Raw genomic sequence first — 12,764 nt, 5'->3', positions numbered from 1 at the left:
GTACGATTCACTGGCTGGGTCGCATCTTTTTCCTTCCGTGGTGTGCTGCTGTCTGTGCTCATGCCCCTTCCCAGCCACAGAACATCTCAAAATGGGTGGTGATGTTCATTATCTACGGTATCCGCAGAGTGAGCATTTACATAGCTGCCCGCGCTGCGGTAAAAACAGTTTTGTCACTGCCATTAATTTCTAGAAAGGGCACCATGCCACCTAGCTGTTAGGGACACCGCTCATGGCCAGATCTCATCAGAAGATAATCCAAGAACGCTGTCATCTCCTAGAATGAATGCCCGCCTCCGTCGAGAGGGATTTCTTGTATTTCAAGAAAACCTGTGCGAAGCAGAGACGCCAAGAGACCATCTTTCTGCAGAGAAATATGACTTTTGGAAGCGCGGTAAGTGATGAGCTGACACCCGAGGCCAGCGTGGTTTTGACACTCAAGACAGAGAGGGGTGAAGCTCCTGAGTTCTGGCTTTTTCGCCTGCCCCGCAGCTAAACAGTGCTTTGGACAGAAGCATTCATCAAGCCCTTTCCCATGCCTTATCGGAGATCACGGCAGACGGGAGTCGTACCGGGTAATTGCCACGCCCCGACCGACGGCCCGTCGGACCCCCAACCTCTGGTTTATCATCTTGAAGGAGAACGTGGCCACAAACAGAAGTGGGGGTGACGCAGCTTCTGTCCCGCACACCGGTCCCTGTGCAGCCTCACCCCCGCTTCTGCCACTGTCAACACACAGTTCGTGGCCTCGTTGTGGAATATCTTCATCCTCATAGAGTATAAAAACTCTCCACGAGAAGAACCATTCATAGTCCTGGAGAGCCTTTCACACTGCCTTGTTGGGACAGAAATTTCACAATGTGGTTTACAATATTTCCCTAATGCAAGACGCCCTTTAAATTGCTGTGGAAGATAATGATGTTGTATATATATATATATATATATATATATATATTTTTTTTTAGCACCAGAATTCACCATACATTACTGGGGTGGAAAAAAAGGGAGTCGGGGCACACTTAATTCAAAAGATAAAAGGTCGAAAGACGGTTTACTTGCTTTGAAAAGCTCACAGCAGGATGCAACGAACCAGTAGCGGTCTCATCATCCTTTTTTGCTTAAAATACATGGTCCCCGAATTTTAACATACAATTAAACAGGGATGAACATTTTCAACACTTAAAATGGCATGAAAATGTAGGGTTTGTTGTTGTGAAAGCAAGAGAATTGAGCTTGCAGAACGGGTACCGCGTCTCCGTGTGATGTAAGATGTGCGAAGGGATATTTACCTTCCTAATTCCCACTCTGGAAAGGTTAGCAGATGGGTCTATTTCTTTTCTTTTCTTTTCTTGTTTTTAAGATTTTATTTATTTACTTGACAGCGAGAGATCACAGGTAGGCAGAGAGGCAGGCAGAGAGAGAGAGAGAGAGAAGGGTAAGCAGGCTCCCTGAGCAGAGAGCCCGATGCGGGGCTCGATCCCAGACCGTGGGATCATGACCTGAGCCGAAGGCTGAGGCTTAACCCACTGAGCCACCCAGGCACCCCTCTTTTTTTTTTTTAAATTTTTTTAAAAAAAGACTTCATTTTTTTTATTTGACAGACAAAGATCCCAAGTAGGCAGAGAGGCAGGCAGAGAGAGAGAAGAGGAAGCAGGCTCCCTGCTGAGCAGAGAGCCCGATGCGGGGCTCGATCCCAGGACCCTGAGATCATGACCTGAGCCGAAGGCAGCGGCTTAACCCACTGAGCCACCCAGGTGCCCTGAATAATCTTTTTAATGTTGTTGGATCCTGTTTGCTAGGATGATGACCCGAGCCGAAGGCAGACACCTAACTGACTGAACCACCCAGGTGTCCCAGATGTGTCTATTTCTGAAGATACAGTCAACCTAAACACTCACTTCTGTTTGCTTCTTTGTTTCGTTTTACACTGGCCCAAAGCCATCCTCACCATTCTCCTCCTCCAACTACGTAAAACATTTTTCTAGAAGCCTGATTAAGCCTCAGTTACTCCAGTGTCCCAAATGCCATGGGATTGCTTCCCACAAATACCTATGAAGTATTTTGCCCCATTTCGTGACTATTCCTTTGCAGGAACGGGGTGATAAGGGAAGCCTCCAAGATGAGTGGAATGTGCTCGTTCTGTTGTGACAACACGCAGATCTCACTCACTCCAGCCACAAAGGAGTATCTCGTGGTCACCCTGTGTGGTCACCAAGGGTTATCGGAGGCTCTCTGTGGTATCACCTGCTCTCTGACATCGCCAGAGGGAGGAGCCTCTACCTGGGATGTTGAGAATGTACGGGGGCATTTTCATACTGAGAACTGATGCACTGACCCTAGAGGAACAGGGGACATTTCTCCTCATGGCTCTCCAGCAGCTAGAAAGATCCACTTACTATAGGCCTGGACTCTGGAGCCAGCTGGACATCTGTGCCCAGTCCAAGGATGAGTTGTGCATAATGGTAAACACACAAACACAAAACCAAGCACCCTTATCTTTGAACGCAGCACATCAAGGATGTGTATTTTCATGATTGGCACGCTTGGCGTTTTCTTTCAATCTGGAAAAATTTCAAATCCAGATGTGAGCTCATGGATTCAACACATGGCTTTAACTCACACACAGTCCTTCGGGGTTTCTTGCCAGGCAAACCAGTGAAAGGAGTGCTGTCACCGACGCTATACAACGTCACAACCTAACCGATACTGCGTATGGTGGTATAGGTTGTGCACTGAACAAATTTAAGAAGTGGTGTTCCCACAGCAGTGTATTAATGTGGCCCCTGGAGTTGGGTGGTACACAGCACAGGCAATCATATATGGATATCCTGAAAATGTATCTGTTCACTTACTATTTTTCAAGATTTTATTTTTTGGGGCACCTGGGTAGGTCAGTTGTTTGAGCATCTGACTCTTACCTCAGCTCAGGTCTTGATCTCAAGGTTGTGAGTTCGAGTCCCGCTTTGAGGTCCATGGTGGGCATGGAGCCTCCTTAGAAAACAAACAACAAACGATTAAGGATTTTAAGTAACCTCTACAGCCAACATGGGGCTCAGACTTCCCAATCTGAGATCAAGGGTCCCTGCTCTCTACAGACTGAGCCAGCCAGGTGCCCTACTTTACTTGTTTTCTTAACCAAGAGATCACTCCATAAATCTAAGCCTAAAGCAACTTATTTATCACTTCCCTCCTCTGTAGCAAAACCATCATAACATCTATCGGACAGATGCATAGTGAAGATTAAGTCGATCAACGTACAGAGGCACTCGGGAGTCAGGCCAGGGATGCACGGAGCTAACTGAGCACAAGCCCCTATCCCAGCCGCTCCCAATGAGGCAGCTCCTGGGACCAGCTCCTGCCTCGCCTGCAGGGCTATGCGAGGTGCTCCGGAAACTCGCTTGATCTCCGCTCCAGATGCAATGGCTGGTAACGGGTCCCTGAGACAAGCGCTAACAGATGGCCGGTCTGATGTGTCTGTCTCTCAGCAGTTCCCGACCCAGCCCACTGGCCTTGTCTGATGAAACGCCATACGCATCTGCTCCTGAATTATCTGAAACCCTGACTTCTCCCAACCTCCTCCCACAGTGCTTGCTGCCTTCGACCTGTGAGGCTACGACTCTCAGATCTCGCCGTACAACGTCTTGGTGCACGACGGTAACGGAACCCGTTCCACTCGGACTTGTAAAGAAAAGCAAAAGCAGCACGGATCGCATGAAGTAATTGTAAATATTAACCGGGAGTTACATGGTATCATTTCAAAGCCCGCGGAAACAAGGTGGCTTGAAGACATTACGTTTGCCTTTTGATCTTTTTCTAAGGCTAAAATCCGATTAAAAAAAGAAAAAAAAAAAAAAAAAAAGAAATAATTAAAGCACGCAGTCACCAGACTGCTTAATGTGAAGGATGCGTTTAAGGATTTCAAACGCCATAAAGTCTACAGGGATTTTAAAGAATATCTCATTTTTTTAAAAAGGATTTGTAGGTATTTATTTAACAGAAAAACAGCATGAGCTGGGGGAGGGGGAGAGGAAGAAGCAGACCCCTGCTGAGCAGGGAGCTCGATGCGGGGCTCCATCCCAGAACCCTGGGATCATGACCTGAGCCAAAGGCAGATGCTTAAGTGACGGAGCTACCCAGGTGCCCCGACGGACTGTGATTCCTTTGGATACACACCCAGAAGGGGTATTGCTGGATTGTATGGTAATCCTATTTTTAATTTTTTGGAGGGCCCGCCATCCTGTTCTCCAAAGTGGCTGTACCATTTTGCATTTCCCCAAAGCACGAAGGTTCTCTACATCTTTTTCAATCCTTATGGCTTTTTCTTTTTTAATAATGTTTCCTGCCCCTCGATCTTAACATGGAAGGGAATCTGCCTAACGGCAACAACGCAGATGAACCTTAATGATGCGAGGTGACGGGAATCACATCAGCGACAAGAGGACAAACACTTCAGCCTTTCCTTGACGGGAGGGACCTACAAGCGTCCGCCTTAGAGAAGCAGCAGTAGCAGCAGCAGCAGGCTGGTGGAGGGAATATGAGGAAAAACAAAGATGAGGGGGGCTGCAAATCAATGGCTAGAACGATGGGTCCTGGAGGTCTGCTGCGCAGGCTGGTGTCTTCAGTTAACAGCAGCGCTGCACACTTAAAAACCAAACAGGCTGGATCCCAGCTTCAGTGCTGGGACAACAATCAAATTAAAATTAAAAAAAATATATAGAAAAGAACACAGTCACCCGAGAAGTAATGCATGGAGCGCCTACGGAAAGCAGCACCCGTGAGTCAGACACATCGTTTGCCGTCCAAAGAGCCATCACAACACGTCGGGCTGATGGAGTGCGGCCAATCGACTCGGCGAACCAAGGTTCCTAGTCAACCTGCTGGGATACCGTCAACTTCCGAATCTCGGCGGCTTCCGAGAGAAAAGACTGGATCTTGGTCAGCTCAGGGTCCGTCGGTAACCAGGCAGCTCTCCCTGGCTGCCCTGGGTGATGACAAGGCTCAGGGGTCCAGGCTCCTGTAACCCCACTGCGGCACCGTCCTTCCTCAGGTCTTCGAGGACTCCTTACCCGGATGTCCTGTGTTCAGTGCCCTCAAGGAAAGAGGTTGTGCACGGAACCTTCCGGCCAGTCCTGAGCGTCTCAGAGTCCCAGCCTGACGAAAAGGGTTGATGGAAATATGTCCCTGCCTCATACCCACCGACTCAAAACGGTGCCATCACAGGAGGACATTTCTGTCTCAGAGGTAATGACAGAGACAGGAACACGGCCTGACTTTGTAAATACGGCATTGTACGTACTTAACCTCACACGCTGCGTTCAATTTAAGACAACACGCCTTTTCATAGTCAACTCAAACTGCGTAGTTGTAAAAATGCAGCCGCTGGGGATTTTGCCTTTAGGAAAACACCACCGTAGACGATAGGGTTTGTAACCTGAGAGTCTCACGTGATCCGTGAGGCCAATTTTCCAACCCAGGCTTTGGTACGAACGTTGAAGGGTCGCATACCGCATACCGGGTAAAGCCGACCGGGCATCGCACAGTCCGCCTCTAAATTTAGTTGACTATGAGCTAAACGGGGCTTCCCTGCAAACCGTTCAGAACATACGGCCCTCACGAGTCGTGGAACCTCAGTAGGGCAAACATCTAAGGGTCTCCAAGATGCTGTTTTCTTCGTAGGAAACGGATACGTCGCTAGGAGAATGACGTCTCCTTTCTGTGAACACGTGTATTACGTTTGAGGTGTTGGAAACTACCCAAAGAAGGAAGGCTGGCATCTCCTTAATTGAACTGAATTTCCTTAATTCCTTAAATACTGGCACGTTAGGACGATCGTTTTATTGGGAGCGCAGTAAACCGAGCTCCAACCGTATTCAGCCATGTTTGCTGGAGCTGGCGTTAGCAGCACGGAAGTTTGTGGTGCCGGGACCCCAAGGATCCCCCAAGGATAGCCAGGACCCTAGAGTCCCCCACTCGGGCCCCCCGGAGGTGGCCTGGAGGGAGCCAGCATTGACATCACACGGCACATTCTTGGAAGGCTAACAAGCGCGTGATGAGGCTTGAAGCCAGCGGGGAGCGTCTACAAGTCCCCACACATCGCCCACACTGGCCTCTCCCGCAGGACCCGTGCTGCCATTTGTGCAGAAGGGCTGGGTCACAGGGGAGCCCACCTGAGCCCCCTGTGCCCGCAATGCTTGCCCGGCCTTCTTCCCGCTGCCGTGCTTTATCCTGACGCGGCTCCGGTGTTCCGAGGGCAGCCCGTCCCGGTACCCAACCACCCAGATCAACGTTCTCCATTCTGCTCTTTCGACTCCGCAGACTTCCCCGCTGCCCGTCTCATGAGCACAAGAGGTGTGTCCCCCACGTGTGGGCCCACTCGAGACTCTGACGTGCCCGCGGAGGGAAAACACAGTAAATCCGTTTTAAGATAATGGCGTGCTGTGTGCAGACCTGAAATACATGGAAACACACCCAGATTCCTTTCTTACGACTGTGTCGGCACACAAGTGCGTGAGATCGTCCATCCTCGAGGTCCATCGTCTTCCTTCTGATTTTAAAAGGAATCAGGGAACTTTCCACGTGCCCCGAAGAGGCCCGAGGCGGTGCGCCCGCCTGATCAGAGGGGCGGGGCTGGTCTGTTTCGTGCCCGGCTCTGCGCTGTGTCCCCTCCCTGCGGCTTCGGGATCAGGACTGTTCCAACGGAACCGTGCCCCGTCGCGCCACACAGCGAACTCCCCCCCCCCCCTCCAGACTCGCTGCATCGAGTCACGCGAGAAGGCACAGCACGTGTCCTTGCCAAGGAAAATTTTATTTTCAGTTCGCACGGACCCTGCCACGAGGTTCTCAGAAACCTTAAGCAGGTGTGTCATTACAGAGAGCGTCTCCCGGACACGGACCGCGTCCTTTCCCTGCACCTTCTCCCCCCCGCTCTCCGCCATATGTCCTCCAGGGCAATGCGACGTGTTTCCTTTCCTGGAAGCTGACCGCCGCCGGCGCCTGGGGCTCAGCTTTTGAGGCAGGGTTATAGGCCTTGGGAAAAGAGACCCGTCCGTACGTCCCTGTTTGCTTGGTACGTTAGATCTATGACATGCGACAGATAGAGAGGCTTTCTTTTATTTCATTTATTTATTTATTTTTAAAAGATTTTATTTATTTGACACAGAGAGACACAGCGAGAGAGGGAACACAAGCAGGGCCAGTGGGAGAGGGAAAAGCAGGCTTCCCGCTGAGCAGGGAGCCCGATGCGGGGCTCGATCCCAGGACTCTGGGATCAGGACCTGAGCCGAAGGCAGAGGCTTTAACCCACTGAGCCACCCAGGTGCCCTGATAGGTTTTCTTTTAAAAGAATTCGTTTAAAGCTCCAAAACCCTGTAAGGTTGGGACATACAGCTCAAGCGGTCATACCCATGAGGTGCGTTGAAAACAAGCAGCTCACACAACCTCGTAAAAACAACACAGACTAGGTCATAAAAGAGGTTTGCTAGGCGTCTGCTGAAAATAGAATTCCAATTTCCTGCTGTGCATCCCAAGCCAAACTTTCACAGGGCAAGTGGGCTGAAACCTCGGAATTACGCTTATCATGTACACACCGGATTTTCCAATACCCTGCTTCGTAACGGTCATCTACGTTATTTTGAGGCAATTTTTTTTTTCAAGATTTTTATTTATTTGTTTGAGAGAAAGACACAGCACAGAAACAGGGAGTGCGGCAGGCAGCGGGAGAAGCAGGCTCTCCGTTGAGCAGGGTCCCCGTCGTGAGGCTTGAACCCAGGACCCCGGGATCACGATGTGAGCTGAAGGCAGACGCCGAGCCCACGGAGCCGCCCGGGCATCCCTGAGGCAAATACTTTAAAGCTGATTTTATTTCTAGAGGTATACGTGTCCTTCATTGGCTGGTCACATTGTACAGACGGGACAAGTCTTCACCTACATACGTAGTCACAGAATCGATAAAACTGCGTCTTCTCACTCAATGCTGAACACACAGCCCCACCCCCGGAAATGCTGTCGAGAAGGCCACTTGCCTTGAGGGTGCTCAACTTTAAATACACACCATCAGCGTAAAACACAAGTCCGTAACAGTGGTTTTAAATAGTTTTGGCATAGTAACACCAGCCAAGCAAGGGGACAGAATCCCGGCAATTTCTGGAGTTCGAAATCCCCACGAAAAGCAAGACACCTGTTTGCTCGACATGTTTCAACCCTTCCCGGGGAGGGGAGGCTAACAACATCCCTTGTCGACTGTAAGAGAAAGCAAAGCAAAGTGCGAAATGTGAAATCCCGGACCTCAAGAGGGACTGCGGGAATACTGTCGGATCTTGGGAGTTCTCCTGGGGTGGGGGACACGTAGAGGGACATGTGGCCCGTGGTCAGTGTGCCTGAGAGCACAGGCAGTGTCCACACGGCCACGGGGACCGCGGTCCAGGTTTCCGGCTGTCTGCCGTCTCCCGGAACGGAGCAAACACGTGCACTACAGAGAGGAACAGGACAGGTATGGCTCCTCTCCACGGACCGGAAAGGGCCGCGTGATCCTGTTGGAGGAGGTCTGGTGTCTGATCGAGGGCCAGGAGTGTCTAATACTTAGGGGCGTACTCTCCTCCGTGGGGGTTGGCGGTGCAGACTCAGGCCTTTCCACCCACGGAGCCGTGCCCACCCACCCCGCCCGTGGCCAGCCGCTGCCCTGTCCTGCACTGCTGATGTTGGAAGAAGCAGGATTAGAACAAAACGGGACATCTCACTGGAGAGAGAAGCCACACGTGTTTCTTACATCACACCAGCGTCAAACAAAGGTTCTGAGACGAGCTCCTGCGGTCTTAGCACATTCTGCAAGAACTAAAGCTATCCCGATATTGTGCGTGGGTCACGCAGTGCTTACGAGTCCACCCGGCCCAGCAGCCCACTTCCCAGGCCAGTAATTCCACACCGCACCGGGAGGGGTTCCTCGTGCGACCGCGTCCCCGAGGTAGCCTTTCTCTGACACAGTCCATTCGCCAAAGAAACAGTAAAACCCAGATATAACACTATAAGGGATGCCACGGACATCCGCTCAGGACAGACTGTTCGGAGATTCTGGTTCCCGAAGGATTTCACCAAAAAAAAAAAAAAAAAGCGTGCTGCGTGAAGAAAGTGCATCTGGGAGCCTCTCTCCCTTTTCCCTACATAGCGTGAAACATCTAGTTTTATGGTTTAAGTATCTCTGACCTCCGGAAGAAAGACATAAACTATGTGTCTGTAGGTACATCGATCAGAGAGAGTTTCGACTATGTGCTCTACATAACACTGATGGCCACAGCCTTCCAAACCAATCTGCCATGCACGGCATCTATTACTGGTGAAGAAGGCCCCTTAGTCATTCTAAGTTCCATGTGTTAAGATTTTTGTTGTGGCTTTTTTAAATGCGATGCCCCCTTATAGCAGCGGGCCAAGGGAAGCACGCCCCTCACAGCATCGAGGGATCATGGCCCCTTATGCCAAGGGTCCTGCATTTGCAGAGGCATCGATGTGATTCCCTCGGCTCCTTCCTACATGCCTAACCTTCCCACGCTTACAGGACTCAGAATTTTGGCCACGAAGCCCCAGCTCTGGCATGTTTCCCTGCAGGTACTGTAGACTTTGATGTCCCCCCTGGGGTCACCAGGGAGCTCTCGACGGAGCCATGGGGCGGTGAGATGGAGAGAGGTTCCCGGTGTGAGGCCGACAGGGCCGGCTCTCCGCTGGGCCACCCCCGTGTGCGTGCACAAGGCAGGAGGTGGGGCGGGTGCCGGGCCACTGTCGCGTCCCCATGACGGGCACCTAGCGGCTCGCCCTCCGGGCCGCCGTCTCCCGGTCACACTGGCAAGACAGCCCGGAGGCCGAGCAGCACATCTGCAGCCACGGCTTCCACATGACGTTGCCCAGGGACAGCTGGTTGGGGACTTCCTGCAGCGTCTCGGCGTGGCGCGCGGCGGCCCGCCGCATGGCGTCCACGATCTCCTGGAAGCGGGGCTCCGTGGCCGGCGACAGCGGGTTTCTCTCCCGGGGGTCCTTGGACAGGTCAAAGAGCAGCGGCGTGTGGTGCGGGGTCACAAAGTGGCCGTGGCAGAAACACACGTGTGTGGAGAAGCAGCCGTTGGCGCCCTCGGGGCTGAACTTGGGCGTGAAGAAGAAGACCTTCCAGACGGACGTGCCTGCGGTGCACAAGGACACAGGTTGGCGCGGGCCGGGATGCATCCTGAGCGTCCCCGTAGAGGGGAAGGAAGCCGGCGGGGGGGTGGGGGGCTTCCTCCCGGAAAGCAAAGGCTCAGTCAGCAGAGCGACAGACGGACGGACGGATAGAGGGCTCGTCCCGACCGCTGCGAAGAAGAGCCACAGCTCGGAGGAACCGCGCAGGAGCATGCAGTTAGCCGTAGCACCAAGAACGGGGCAGGGGTAGCAGCGGCAGAACGACAGCTTCTACGAGGCACACTCACACGCGCTCCCCAAGGCGTCTTCTTCTCATGGAGAAGACCCTTCTCTCTCTTTGCCCTCCTGCCTGTCTCTCCCTCCTCCTCCCCTTCCCCGACCCCCAAGGCCCCAGGCGATGCTGTGCAGGCAAGAGAAGACAAAGCCTCTGCGGTGTTTGCACGGGGAGCTCAGCCGGCGTCGGCGTTTGGGGGTCGCAGACTTTACAGCGTGGAGCTGCACAGCAGACTCTCGACCGACACACACGCACACACGGACCAACAGACTTAATAAGCTCGCAGCTCCACCTCCGCCTGCTCCCCGACCCTCTCGACCTGCGGCCTCTGCTTCTGTGATAAACGGACAGGAGCTTCCGGAACAGGGAGACTCGCGGCTGACGTGCACGAGAGACATGAGAAGCGCACGCACACGCAGAATTTTCCTTTTCTGCCCTGACAAAGCCTGAAGGCAGCCAGTCCAGGACGCAGGGAGCCTCCGAGTGAGGACACGGACGGATGGACGGACGGACGGCCGACGGGGACTGGCACTGCGTGTGCAGAGCTCTGTACTTTCCTAAAAACCACAGAACTGGAATTTCAGGGCAACTTGTTTTTTAGGAAAGTTGCTAAAAATGCCAAATGAGGAGCATTCACTGACCCCACAGTAGGATGATTATATTGTTTAAGAATTAAGTTTTATTTTATTTATATTTTTTAAAAGCCCGATGTGGGGTTTGAACTCACGGGCCTCACTGAATTCCAGACCGAACAGAAATCGGGAGTTGGATACTTAGCCGACGGAGCCACCCAGGCGTCCCTAAAAATTTAGCTCTTTGACAACCAAGTCTGTGTTCCCTTATATCTCCCCAATACTCACTCTCCTTTTTAAAGAACAACCTGCCTCGCCGACAATGGTTAGGAAACCACGGATTCCCGGTTGACTCCAGGATGTTAGGCCTTTCGGAGGACCTGAGGGCTCAGCAAACAGCCTCTGACAGGGCTCTGCCAACAGCTTCCTGCGTGGGGAGAACGTGGCCACAGCGACAGCCTGAGCAGCCCCTGAGCCGTGCGAGCCGGTGCCCAACGAGCACGCCCCCCTCTGCAACTTCCCCGCAGGGCTTTTCCAAACTCCCCCAAAGTCGTTCCCACGGTGTGGCACCCCCGACGCACCTGCTAGCGCATTTGCGTACTCTGCATATTTTAGGGGGCCTGCTCGGCAGACAGCCATTGTCGGCGGGAAATAAACCGAGGGGTCCACTTCACACACGGCCGTGGGTGTCTGCTTCGTCCCCCAGCAAACCTTGCTCTCGCATAGACTCAGGCAAGGGCACGGGAGCCGCTCCGTGGTTCCGGGGGACAACTGGGACTCGCGGGAAGCACAGGGCACGCTGTGTGCCTCGGCCATGCATGAACACGTTACGGGGAATCCGTCTCCGGGTGCCGGCAGGCTCGGCCTCGGGGACGCTGGGACAGGCTGACGTCACACCTGCACCACCTCCCAGCGCACCACCACCGCACACCAGCCTGCAGACACAGTGCCTCGAGCACGGCTACCCTCTCCAGCAGACTGTTAAAACCCACGTGGCTTTCCGTAACCTTCTCTCTGTGAACTCCTCTTTTCCCCGTGTCCCCCCACGTACGACCGACTTCCCTTAGAACTTTTTCCGGTGACAGACGCCACCGCCACGGAGGGCCCATCCGTGGTCGGGGACGCTCACAGATTCCCATCACGACGGCCTCCGCCCCAGCTTGCCGGCGCATGAGCCACAGCCCTGACGGAAAGGCCGGGCAGGGAAATCCGGACATCCGCACCCGGGAGCAGCGGCAGAATCGCTGCGCAGCTCGGACAAGGGCAGAACGGAGCACCCGTGTTTCTGACTCTCGGCCGGCTTGGTATGCTCTGTGGGCTATGCACCTTTTTGTTGTCCAATGTGAATTTTAAACATGTTTGCAAAAAACATGGCCTATTCTCTCTGCTGCTTCCTGGACCATTTTGGATTTGCTCCACTCAGAGCAACAGAAACACACTTTAAGGCCTGTAGGCTCACAGCACGTGCACCTCGTTCCCACTCCTCCTTCCCCGGGAACCTGGGAATCCACATTTTCAGAGCTCCCGTTTCCAAGGAAACCGCAACATCCCAGGCATGTGATAAAGCAGGGAGGCTCTGGTGTCCCCTTACGTTGCCAATAGCTGTGCTTTGTCCTGTCTCCCCAAATCATGTTGATAATGCATTCCTTCCGACACTTCTCCGTAGACTAGGAAAATACTGGGATTTTTAAGAAACAATACGTCTTTTCTACTGCTAGAATTCCACCCTACTCTGAAGAAAGACTGTTCTCCCGCCGCTG

At 52.9% G+C, this 12,764-nt stretch overlaps 1 protein-coding gene across 5 annotated transcripts in view; it reads right to left on the bottom strand.

Annotated features, from left to right (window-relative positions):
• STS (steroid sulfatase) overlaps positions 1-12,764 on the bottom strand; it is a 269,624-nt gene that overhangs the window by 123,286 nt on the left and 133,574 nt on the right. For 4 of the 5 annotated variants that reach the window (XM_059158704.1, XM_059158705.1, XM_059158703.1 and 1 more), the window contains one exon: positions 7,640-10,163. The exons of the other annotated variant lie outside the window; for it this stretch is intronic. In XM_059158704.1, the coding sequence (XP_059014687.1) occupies positions 9,790-10,163 (374 nt within the window). In that variant the 3' untranslated portion in view covers positions 7,640-9,789. Of the gene's footprint in view, positions 1-7,639; positions 10,164-12,764 lie in introns of those variants that run through there. 5 annotated transcript variants of the gene reach the window in all.

The sequence above is a fragment of the Mustela lutreola genome, chromosome X (genome assembly GCF_030435805.1).
Source record: "Mustela lutreola isolate mMusLut2 chromosome X, mMusLut2.pri, whole genome shotgun sequence".
NCBI lineage: Eukaryota > Metazoa > Chordata > Mammalia > Carnivora > Mustelidae > Mustela > Mustela lutreola.
Note: the sequence above shows the minus strand (reverse complement) of the source record. Positions and strands in the feature narration are given on the sequence as shown.